General features: G+C 39.2%; 1 protein-coding gene across 1 annotated transcript in view; it reads right to left on the reverse strand.

The window, feature by feature from the left end:
* MCC (MCC regulator of WNT signaling pathway) overlaps nt 1-12,805 on the reverse strand; it is a 195,131-nt gene that overhangs the window by 24,467 nt on the left and 157,859 nt on the right. The window contains 6 exon segments of the mRNA XM_053932546.1: nt 4,709-4,892; nt 7,109-7,209; nt 8,374-8,514; nt 10,171-10,319; nt 10,983-11,072; nt 11,371-11,517. Of these exon segments, the coding sequence (XP_053788521.1) occupies nt 4,709-4,892; nt 7,109-7,209; nt 8,374-8,514; nt 10,171-10,319; nt 10,983-11,072; nt 11,371-11,517 (812 nt within the window).

The raw sequence follows: 12,805 nt of genomic DNA on the forward strand, positions 1-12,805 counted from the left end.
GCTGCCAGTGATACTCAGGCTGCTTTTACTTCAGTCCTGGCTGCCTGCCTGCCTGCCTGTCTGCAGCTGAGTTGGCTCCTCTGGTGAATTGCTAGCAAGATCCTCTTCTTCTTCAAGGGTTTTTTTTTTGCTGTTGGTTTTTTTTTTTTTTTTTTTTTAAGTTGGAGGGAGCTCAGCAAGGAACTTGTGTCTCAGCCAGCACACAAGAGGACAAGAACCTTCAGCCTCCCCCTGCATTTAGCAGCACATCCCCACCCAAAAGACGGGAAGCAGCTGGGGTAGAAAGGACAGAAACAGCACTGCAGTGTTTTTGATCTCCCCAGCAACTCTGCCAGGGTGTGCTGCCCCAAAAACCCCACCAAACAGCTCTCCATAGCCACAGTGCTGGTCCACTACTGCTCTCTTCAAGTTGGTGAGCACTTCATCCTGAATTTCTGATATTGCCCTCCCTTCTGAACAGCAATCAGGACAAAGGAAAACATTTATACTATAATGCATCCATCCAAAAACCACAGGAAACTGTTGCAAAAGATGTGCAGTTTCTTATTTCTCAAGTGTTTAGGTAAGCACAGGGAAAGGATCACAGCTTCATCACAGCTGGAGGGAATACATCATCAATCTGCCCATTCTCACAGATGCTGTATGAGAACAAGAAATATTCTTCACACTTGTTTCATTCCTTGAGTCGTTTATGATGATATCATGCCTGGGTGATGTCAAATTAATTTTCATATAAAATTTCTGGAAAATATATGGCCTGGTACAGTGTAATGTCAGTCTTATATGCTAGCATGCGTGTGTGTGTATAACATACAGTGGATGGACATAAAAGAGGCTTTCAGCAGTGCTTCTCTGTGAGTATTTTCTGCACACTACAAAAATGTATCCATAAAACCCTACATGAGCATCATTTTATCTGTTAAAAATCAAGCAAATAAATTAATATAATTGCAATTAAGCAAAGGTGTGGATAATACAGTTGGTAGAACTGAGATTAACATTGTCAGAACTGAATCTATAAACTTGCTTGAATACCTGCACAGAACCTAATGCTTTAAAGAATACAGTTGATCCACAGTGCACATAGCCCAAACACCTTCTTTCTAGCTGAACACAGTGGTTGAGATCTGGGACAGCACAATGCCAGTTTCTCTTCCTGAGAAACTGAAAAATACCCCAATCAGGCAAAGGACAAACAACAGCTAATACCAGAGCCTTTGGTAAACTGCCCTGCTTCCTTCTGAGACTGCTTCAGTCCAGCAACAAAGTGTTATGCAGGTAACACTGAGCTATCTATTTAGACACTTCCAAATAATGTATTTGCACGCCTCAGCCAAGATAATCTTGTCTGTCACCACATTATCTGAAACCTGAGATGGTTCTGATGAGAGATATATTCCTACCATTGACTGAGTTCAGATATTTTGTGACACTGCATAATACTGAAAAGAATTGCCTTTGCATATAAGGGACCCAATCTGTCCTCCCATGAGCCCAGATGTAAGGTTGGGCTTACTAGCACAGCAGGGAATAAAATACACCATTTTCAGACAGTGTTACAACTGGGCTTCTTCCTTTTTGTTTCCTTCCAAAGGTGCAATCAGTCAAACCTTGTTGGCAGTGTATGTTCTATACTTAGCTTCTGTCAATTTAAAATAATTATGACTTCCAACTCCATTGCAAACCCATTTCTATTTTCAAAAACTGATCTGGCAACATTATTGTGGTGCTGCTGCCAGTCAAATGAATTTAGATGCTCTTTCATTGCTTTTCATTTATTTTCATTTCAGTTGCTCCCTTTTACAGTCTTTAACCACTCGTCACTAGTGGCTCACCAAGCACTTACTCTCAGTAACACGTTCAGTGATTGGATTCAGAATCTCATCTGAAATTTCAAAACCCAAGGTCAACAATTCCACTGTAAATCCATATTCTACAGGATTTCAAACAACAGGGAGAATTAGTAATTTGTCACAAGTCTCAACAAAGGATAGTTTTCATCATCCTACTACCACTTTATTCATTTAGTTTCAAAAGGGAAAAGGCAGCAATACATATCTGCAACTAAAAGCCTGCAACACTGAAACATCAAAGGCAAGAAAAATCTGTTTTGCAGATTCAAAGTATGTTTCAATTGAATACTGTAAAAATATTTTCGCAGTGGTCCCCAGGTGGGCGGTAGTTCACATAGCACTCACTAGAGGTGAGAAGAAACAACCTTAAATTGTGCCAGAGGATTTTCAGATTAGATACTAGAAAAAAATTTTCACTGACAGAATCGTCAGGCATTGGAATAAATTGTCCAGAGAGGCAGTGGAGTCACCATCCCTGGAAGTGTTCAAGAGGTATTTGGATGTGGCACTTGGGAATAAGGTTTAGACATGGTTATGGTGGTGCTGGGGTGATGGTTGGACTGGATGACCTTGAAGGTATCTTCCAAACTTGATTTCTGTGTTTCTGTGATATAAACATAGAAAAGTGTATGCCTTTTGAACCAAGACAGATATTCCATCAATGGGGTAGCACAATGTCTGTTTCTATAAGCTGGAGAGAGGATTCCTCACTTTTGAGACAGGGTAGAAAAAATCTGAAAACACATCTAACCTCGTGTCACGTGAATGCAACAGAAGGAAAGAAGAGAAGATTTATATTTTCTGGAGAAGCTGAAGTTTCAGAAGTGTTTTCATTGATACATATGCTTAGGCAAAGATAAACTACTTGGGGCATGGGGGAGGGGAGAGGGACAACAATCTGTAAGTAACAATCAGATCAGTGTGCCAATGTCACAAATTCCTGACTTGCTGTGTGCCCTCTGGGTGAGTGACAACAGCTTTTATCTCCTATGTTCCACATATATAAAAAAAAAAATTGTAGAAGTTACCTCATTCAGCACAGTATCTTGCTCCACACCAGAAAAAAAAATACTACAATGATAATAGTGGCTCAAGCTATAACATTTCTTTAATATAAGAACACTAAATTTGCATTTTCATATTCATGACATAGCTTATCCTGATGAAATTTTAAATTCAATGCCACTTTAAACATACTCTGCTGAAACTTCATCTACTGAGCCAACCTCTTACATGGACACATACGCACAGGTCCAGCTGTCCACCAATGAACACAGACACAGAGTCTTATCCTCCCAAAAATTTTGCTAAAGCAAGCAAGAGCTGTAGAGACTATGTTCCTACCAAACGCTTTCAGTGCAAGTCTAGGAAAGCAAACACTAAAACAGGAACAATCCCCCTCCGCCCCAGTTCTTCCCTGTCAATACTGGAAACTGCCTGAACTGTTTCCAAGAAAAAAAAAATCACTATGCCTTGACTACATGCCACATATCTCACAAGGAACAAAAACACTGAGGTAGTCCTGAAAAACTAAAAATGACTCTTTCAAACAATAGAATGGGAAACAAGCTTGGCTTAGGTAGAGGTGTTACTACATGTAGACACAGACAACGTGTTTGCATACAGGTGTAGATACGGCCTAAGACACAGCAAGCTAAGTGCTTGAAACAGCTTCATATAATTTCTTTCTAAGCCTGGTTTAAATGCTTTTGGTAGAAAGTGCGATTAGTGTGCTTCTAGCACAGATGCTGCCACAATCATTTCTATGCAAAGACACAGCTTTATTGCACTGAGAGTGCACCAGAAAACTTCTCTGAATAAAACAACATTAAAATTCACCTCACATTAGGACCCTGTTCCCTCAGATTACCTTTTTGCTCCCTTTTTAGCTATTCCATGCCAGTCATATGGCAGGAAATAAGATCCTTTGGAGGAGGCATCAGCAAGAAGAGGAAATGATACAGTACTAAAATAAACTTTTGAAGTGTCAAAAAAAAGACAGCATTTGAATAAAGAACTGGCTAGAAAACTGAATTAAAATGAAGTTTTAGAGCAAATCTGAGAAACAAAAAAAACTTTTAAAGAGAAAAATGCTCATCTATATTTATCCAGGACACTTGCCAAATTTGTATCCATATACAAGCACACATATTTACTGCAGAGCACAATTACACCACAGGCAGGCAGAAACTCAAAATGAAGCTGCTGGCAGATACATTTGAACTGGAACACTTCTGCAATAATAGCTCATCTATGTTTTATTATTTTATAGGTCTTCAGAAAAACTGAAGTATCCAGTCCTTCCTGGAAGAATCCAATCTATTCCACGCCATGAGTGAAAAAGAACAGGATGAAAAGGAATAATTTGGAGGGGTGCAAAGGGTAAGGAAGGAGAAGGGAGAGGAAATGGTTTAAAAGCGAATGGCTAGATTTGCAACATTTAGAAAACAATTCTTGAGCACTCCAAAATGCCAGTGAAAGCCTGTTTCAGATCTCTGGTTCTCCGCACGTCCATGCTATCTGCATACCACAGATATGAGTAACAAGAACATGATTTGACTTCCAATAAAACAGTAACAAAGTGTAGTAAAACAAACGTAAGGGTTTTGCCCATTATAAGGAAGATCAAAGTTCTGAGTTACACATTTGCAACAAATTTATACAAAACTCTTCTTGGCTGGAGTTCCTCAAAGTCCAAAGACAATTAGACCACTGAGGCATGGCAACTTACAAATCAAAGCACAGAAGCCAAAGGACTGAGGTGAGGGGAGGTAGCTCAGTAAATACAATAGAGCATAAATTTTTGTCTGGAATCAAAGATTAGGAGATTAGGAGAGCAGAAGAGTTGCAGTTACCTGGTGTGGCTGTTGGAGGACAGGCTTTCCCAGGGTTGCATACTACAGCCTGTGACTGCATAGGCTCCCCCACAGCTCCCATCCAGCTTCATCAGCAAGGCTTTTGCTGCATTCTCAGCTGTCTTCCTGCAGTCATGAGCCCTCTTAAGTATCTGTGTGACATTTTCATCACCTGTCTGGTCCCCTAGTTTTCAAGCAAACAATGTTTCAGTCAGGAATTAAGGCAAGAGATTCTTCTACTCGCTCTCAGTTTATACCAAGACAATGACAGTAAATTACCAATCTGTGAACTAAAAGCAACTTCACTTCCTTGTGAGCATTAGTGATTAATTGGGACACTGGCCTGAATGCACCCTGCTCCTAGTCACAAGCTCCAGGTACTTGTGGCTCCAGGCAACACGTCTTAAGTGATGCAGAATTTCAGCTTGTCTATTTGTAATGGGTGTGCATTCTGCATTAACATTAGGTTTGGATGCTCAAATTATGAACACACTGGAAAAGCTTCAGCCTCAATTACAACTCTTACTCCAGTCAGTGCAGTGTGGTTTCACAGTGTAGTCAACTCCATAACTTCTCCTCCCAGGTACCTTGATCTCAAGCCTGATGGTTTGCCAGAATACCTTCTTACAGGCTACCTGGCCAGACAGAAGAATTGCCCTGCTGCTCAGAAGCACCCTCTCACATTTTACAGTCATGCATACTAAGCCAAAAGAAAACTAGCCCTGGTTAAATTGCTGTAATTTTTAGTGGTTATACAGCGCCTGTGTAGCTCATAAGCTTCAGGAGAAGCAGGACTGAAACCACCACTGTCACTACTCCTAGAGTCTTCCAGCTGCACTGCAGTCAAGTAATTAAATTAAGACATGTTATTGGCTACACAGAAAATCTACAAATGTATTTGTAGATTAAGCTACAATAGATTTGTACTTTAGCAAAACCCAACAACTTGCTCTTGTGTTGGATTTTCATTTAATCCTTGTTCAAGTCAATTACTTATACTGCACACTTGTTGATTGAAGGGTATGCACTAGAAGTAACATTAATGAGGAAGAAAGGAAGGGTGAATATTCTGTTAAGAGAAGCTGGATATGCTCATCGTTAAGTGATTTTACACCCATGAATTTTCCGCTCACAGATGTTGATATAAAGCTTGACTGATCTTCAAACCAATTATTTTATCTAGGTGTGTTCATCAAATTTCATAATGAAGTAAAGTTACATAAAACATATACAACTTCCTCCACGCTGTGGTGTATAATGGGAAATTTGCACTCTTTCTCAGGGCCGTAACTGATAATACCATAATTAAGAGCCGTAGACAGATACCTATATAAAAATATAACTACAGTCTCTTCCATAAAATGCACATCAGATGAAATCCTACTCAAACCCAAAGTATTTCTTCCTAATAAGATTTCCTTCTACCATCTACAGGAATAGAAAATCCAAGCCTAAATTCACTTTTGCTACTCAGTGATCTCTGCCAACTGGGAGAAGTTCCCCAGCACATTGTTCAAGGGAATAAACAGAGTTTGGAGAAAGGCAGAAGAAAATCTCAGACATCCCCTCTACTGAGAAGCCAGTGCTCCTAAACACACCAGGCACTTGCTATGCATCAGCACAGTATGAATTCTCTCTCTGAATACTTCTTTCTACTTTAAGATTACTATGACTGCCTTCTCCTGTCAAATAAAGGATAACACTGGAATTTAATTGTGCAATCACCTCCTTCTATCAGAAGAATGGAGCCAGCAGCAATGTCAAGCTCCAAATTTCTGAACTGTACTGTACCTGTGATAGTGGCTTGTTCCATTATTTAGCAGGCAGCATATTAAAAAACAATACCTAGCCACAGGATTAACTAACCACAAAAAAAGAAAAATCCAGAACATATAGGCTAAACAGAATGTTTTAAAATTCCACAGCAAAGGTAAAACAGGGTGTGAAAAACTACAGCCTTTAAAAAAAATTTTATTTGTAACTACTCAATGCTACCCTTGTATTATTTTCATCTCAGTTTTTCACAGATTAGACTGTTTCTGGGGAGTCAGTCTTAGTGAATCTGACTTGCAACTACCACAGCTGTACAGCCCTAAGCCACCTGTGCTCACTAGTATTGTTTAATCATTCCACTCTGTACAACTGCACGCCTACAACAATCTCACCCCTGCCAGGAGAGGCATCTCCTCGTGAAACCAACACAGGTGAATTAAAATTGCTCTCTTGCATTTTACCCCTATTTCTGGGGTGTATAAAATAATTTAAATAGTTAAAAACAAGAAATGACTGGAGAGCATTCTTAAGTTATGGGTGATGACATGATTCACCATTACAACCAATTCTAATGCTAACTGACATGCCAAAACAACACTTAAATTAAGTGATACATTGACATCTTACCAACAGAACCAACACCTGCAGCTCTGAATTGTCCAAGAATGAGACTCTGCTCACTTTCTGCCAATGCCAACAGCAGCTCATATGCTTCTATGCACTGTTCACTGAAAGGGAAAACAAAAACCACACAAAATGTTAACTGCAATTTAAAGAAGAACAATACCTGCAATAGCAACAACAAAAAAAGAGCTAGCTGATTAACTGCATGATTCTCTACTACTTGTCTAGCAGCAGGGATATTAAAGAACATGACACACATAGTTTCTATCACAAGCATTCAGCAGTCTCCCCATTCTTGTAACAGTGCCAGGCTGGTCTCAAGTAATGTAACAAGACAAAAGATAAGAGAGTGACCCAAAATAAAGGAAGCTCCAGAAGCATGTTTTAAACAGGTGGCAATAGAAACAGCGGTCAAGATGATCCCTTTGAGAAACTTTTCCCAGACCATCTTAGTATACAACATACAGTATTCTATATGCTACAATATAATTATACTACACAGTGTTGTAAGTAGAAAAGAGGCAAGAAAAATACTTCTTGTTCTGTCCTGACTGTAAGATGTTCCTCCTTACAACAGAACAGCTTCCAATTATATTTATGAGTCATACAATCCGTGTTGCATTTTAATGTTTTTAAAAATACATACTAATATACTATTAGCAATTTACACTTCATTGCAATTTGCTCAAGGCTGATAGTAAAAGAATACATTCTTTAAAAGGCACATGATTTGTTCCAAGACCAAATGTGCCTGTCCCAAATTAGTTGCAGTTGAAGGTGTTAAGTGATACCGTATTTTAGCGAACAGTTTGATGCAAATTTAGACACTTACTACCAAATACCAAGCCATTAATCCACAATTCCAACTGATGCAATACAAAGTCATTCTGAGTTATGTGGAGTTTAACACTCTCTGCTCCACTGGTCTTGGGAAAGTACAGAGAACCTTAATCTTAAGGCTGGATTCAGCAACACAGTCTCGGCCTACACACAACCCCTAATTTAAATGCTAATTCAGTATTTAAGAATGAAGAGATAAAACCTCTACATTCCTGTCAGATGCTGGTCAACTACAGTTGAAATGCCCTGTAAGAATAACTTCAGTTGCATAGTTTGTCAGGTAGTTTAACCAAAGGGGTGCCTTTTCAGGGAGGAAACAAAAAATAAACAGTATTACTATGGCACACCATCAACTTCAATCTTAAACACTTCTACCAAGTCTCCCCCAGCTCCCTCTTCCTGGCTGAGCCCCTTGTGTAAGTACATACCTGTACTGCAGTGCCAGCCTGAGGGCTGTGGCATTGGACTCGTACTTGCCCACAAGCATGCTCATCCTCTCTGCATTGCTCTTGCACTCCTCCAGTGTTATTGTCAGCAAGTCGTTTTGGGATTTCAGGTGTTCAATACGGCTGCAAAAAACCAAGTAATTTGAAACCTTCAAACTTAACTTGCAGTCATTGTCCTGAAAATTCTAGGAATATCACACTTCAAAACGAAAATTTCTTAGTCTGCACAAGTGTTTTTTAATGAAGATGGCAAAACCCATTAGTTTTGTATATCTTATCAGAAGCCAAGAGAATAGAAATTTCTCTTAGGTCATTTTCTTCTCCTCCCCATAAAACGTAGTCATAACCCTGTGCAGCAGCAGCAAGCAGAAAGCTGTATCCTTGTTTTGCAGCCACAAGACTGCACAGGACAGTTTCATATTAACCTTCTGCTCAATTTTTCTGCCTTCATTCCTCACTTTCTGCTGCCACATTTGCAACTTGTTTTAAATGGCATATTCATTAGTGTGATTGCGGGTGTGTGTAGGGATCATGCAGTTGCATAAATGCCTCCTTTCTTCTGAAAATCCAGAGTAACCATTCCACCTGAAGTCATGTTTGGGTTGTGATTAGAGAGGCAGCTTCCAAACTACGAATGAGGTTTCAGTGAGGCAATGTAACCTCCAAATGTTCTGGCAAAAGTCAAACAGAAGCTTAACTGTAATACCCTCCCACAATGAGGTTAACTCTGAACATGGAAATGAAGATTGTATTACTGTTTATTCTCTCTGCTGAACCACACATCAATATACTTTGCCTAACTGTAAAAATTGGATATATGCCAAAACCAGACACAAACAATTTGAAGCCTTGAGTTAATGAAGAAATCCATGCCATCCAGGACTCTAAAATCACTAACTTCTTGACAAAAACTGAGAAGGGCTAGTATATATGTTTGTCAGAACAAAGCCCTGACTCTTCTACCTGCTAGAACTGCCACTTTCTGTATCTTAACATCCTCTATAATGATACATGTTGCCAAAGCATAATTGTGCAGAAAAAAAAGGAAAAAAAAAGAATCAAGTTTTGCAGCATTACAAAAACACAAGCTATAAATAAAAAGAGATATTGTACTCATCAGACTACATTTGAGCTAGCTATGGGGAAGACAGAATTTGGATACAGACATGCTGAGACACAATTCTCATACTCCTGATCTAGTTTTGATTTTATGTGCCAAAAAAGACATGAAACACTGGTTTTGATAGAGCTTGCTAAAGGATAACACCAGCAGTGTTTTAACTGCAACCAGAAAACTGTAATCTCTCTTCTGCAGACAGAAACCTATTTGCTGGTATATATGCCACACCACCATGCATCAGTACATTTACTGAGACAGTTAAATGCCATTATTTTGTTTCTTCAGGACAAAACAAAGTCAAGTAATTTCAGAATGATGCAGACTAAGTTATGGGAGTCCTTATTTCAAGGAATAATGTGTCTTATGAAAAAAGATGCCGTGACTACTTGGTCAGTCACAGAAAGGGACACTCCAGAGTGCAGACAGGGGAAGGTGCTGCGCTGATCTAATAATGCACAAACAAACTTATTGTCATGGAAAGAATCCTTAGCACACGATTCGATCTCCTCTTCAGCAAGCACATTCCATGCTTATCTGCAGCTGCCACAGCTGAGCTAGAATCAAACTAAGAAATGTTCAAAAAGGGTAAAAAAAGCAGTCAACTCTAATGAAGCTAACAGAAGACAACATCTGTGAGCACATCTAAATTTCTAGCTCACCTATTTAATCTCTCCGTCTCCACTTCAAACTCTCGGATTTTGCTTTCAGAGATAGCAGATCCATGTGAATAAAGAGTCTGGAAGATTTCCTGGATGTTTGAGCAGTCTTGGAGGGAATGTGCCAGATGCTCAGCCACGGTACTAGAGACCTGCACAGGGCAGTTAATAGATCATTGTGAAGAGATACCGACCGGATTTCTCCCAGATACCTTCTGCATTAAGAACTGCATTTGATTGCATGCACTCACTCCAACGCGTTCATTATTAAATTTTTGTTATGAATTTTACATTGAATAGAACATTTACAAGATTCCACTTTTAGAAGCCGTTTTGTTCTAAAATTCTACTAACCAAGGGTAAAGTCCACTATTTCATTATACATTTAAAAAGCCTACTGTGCAAGTTATTTATGTTCTTGAGAGCTTTGCAAAGGGTTAGAGCCAAGTTCTTCAGTAAAATAAATATTAACACACAGTAACAACAGTGTTATTGATTTACACTGGCATTTCAAAAGCAGAATCCAGTTTGCTGTTGGTTGAAAGTTGTGAAATGAAACTGGAGAGTCTTTCTGAGAATATTTTGGTGGAACTGACTCCAAAATTTTCCTCTTGAAGTCACTCATGAGAATGACTTCTAGCCACTGGTTTTGGGAAAATGAGATCTTAATACTGGGTGAAATATTCTTTGTTGAAATATTTTTGCTCAAACTAGCTTTTAAAGTATTTTCAGATAGCAAACATATTAATTTTATTAAGAAAACAATGCTTTTATCGGAACATGGATCATGCAAGCACACAGTTCTTAGTCCTTACCCCTATGCTGCTGATTTCTGATCCTAAAACAGGTCTATCAGATGATGAAGACTCTGATCTTGTCTTTGATAACTTCACTCTTTCAGCAATCTGTAAGTCAGAATGCTGCACAGGTTACACAGCAGCCCATACCCCATAAAGATCACGCAAACCCCATCTGTTCTCTAGTTACATTTGCAAAGCTGAAGCAAACTACTAGAGAACCAAGTCCTGCATTGCAACTGAGAGAACTACAATCAATAATGTTTAATTCCTCTCCACAGTTCAAGTTCACAGACCTGCTCAGGACTCCCCTAAATGTCTCCCAGCTAATTCCATGCTTGCACAGCACAAAATGAAGCCTGGTTTTCCCAGGTCATGAGAAGGGTTACAAATACACAAACCCAACCTTGGCGATAGGAATGTCATTGCTGCTGCTGCTGGTGCTCAGCTCTCCTGTGCTGGGGTTGACGGGGCGGTTGGCAGGAGTAAGGCGGCTTGGGCTGGATGGGCCCGTGGCCTGCACACTCTGCAAACGAGTCTGCAGCTCCCGGACCTGCAATAAAACATAACATTCTGATTTTTCTACTTTTATGGTTTAAATAGTCTGGAGATTTTTTCATTGTCTAGCCAAGTCTAATTGCTTCTGGCTTCATCACAGAAGTTACATTTCTGTACTTTGGTGGCCGCAAAGTTTTCACGTGGGGAGCAGATGAGTGAAGGTTATTTTAAAATCCCACTGCTATCAGTTTTTTTAAATATATGCAATGTGGAAATACGCAGAATACTGTAGAGTAAGTATTCAAAGTTTCAGCTGTACTACAGGTATAGAAATAATTCTCTCTGGGGTAAAGCTAAAGCTCCAGCCTAAGATGATGATGGCTAAACAAATCAAATGACAATCCTCCTGTTAATGGAAAACTCCAGTGCTGAAAAAACCTCTTGACATAAATAGATCATATAGTGACTTGGTCATATTTAAAGGTTAAAGAAATTCAAACATTAATCATGCTTTGAAACTACAGTCAACTAAAATGACCATTCAGTGAGTAATGTACAGACAAAAAAAAAAAAAAAAACCCAGCAAAGTATTCAACCAACAGTCTGCAAAAGCTCTCTGTAAACATACCCTGCAAACACTACATGGTCCTCATAAAACATCAGACACTTCTAGAACTGATGTAAAAAGATTTTCAGTTTAAAGGTTAAAAAAAAAAAGAAAGGTCTGCAGGAACCAAACTATAGCTGTGCTAAAGATTATAGTGTTTACCTTGGAATAATTCTTAACAGACAAGGAATAACTGGTCTGCTTAACTCAACAGTTATGACACAAGGTAAAGTGACAGAGCTCATTTTTCCCACAGATCTCTAACAGAGTGTGAGATGGGAGAAGGTGAAGGAAACCATCTAAAGAGGAAATTCCCCTGAACACAGCTGTCCTTAAATACACAGGTTTCTATGCGATTTTGTTGGAACAGTCCCTCTACAAAACTGAACTTGTGAAATTTTATCAGAAGGCCAGTCAAGTAAAGTTCAGTCCATTTGTTATCTTCCCTCGTATGTAGCATGAAATGCAACTGTGATTCCTACTGTCTAAAGAAAGGTGGGATTTTATACTAAATACATTTATACAAAGACTAAGCAAACTGAAGTTCTGTAGTCAAAAAACCCCAAAATTAAAGTTGCATCAAAGCTTAGACTTTCTTAGGTGTAGGTGCATCTGGACAGTTATCTATCTCTGCTTGAAGCAGCAGCAGCAGTCATGTTCTCTGCACAACAGATGCTTCAACCTACTGCAGAGAGAGGAAAGAGTTGAAGTTGGAATGCTCTCCAGTCACCAAGGC

This window comes from Vidua chalybeata, chromosome Z (genome assembly GCF_026979565.1).
Source record: "Vidua chalybeata isolate OUT-0048 chromosome Z, bVidCha1 merged haplotype, whole genome shotgun sequence".
NCBI classification, from domain to species: domain Eukaryota; kingdom Metazoa; phylum Chordata; class Aves; order Passeriformes; family Viduidae; genus Vidua; species Vidua chalybeata.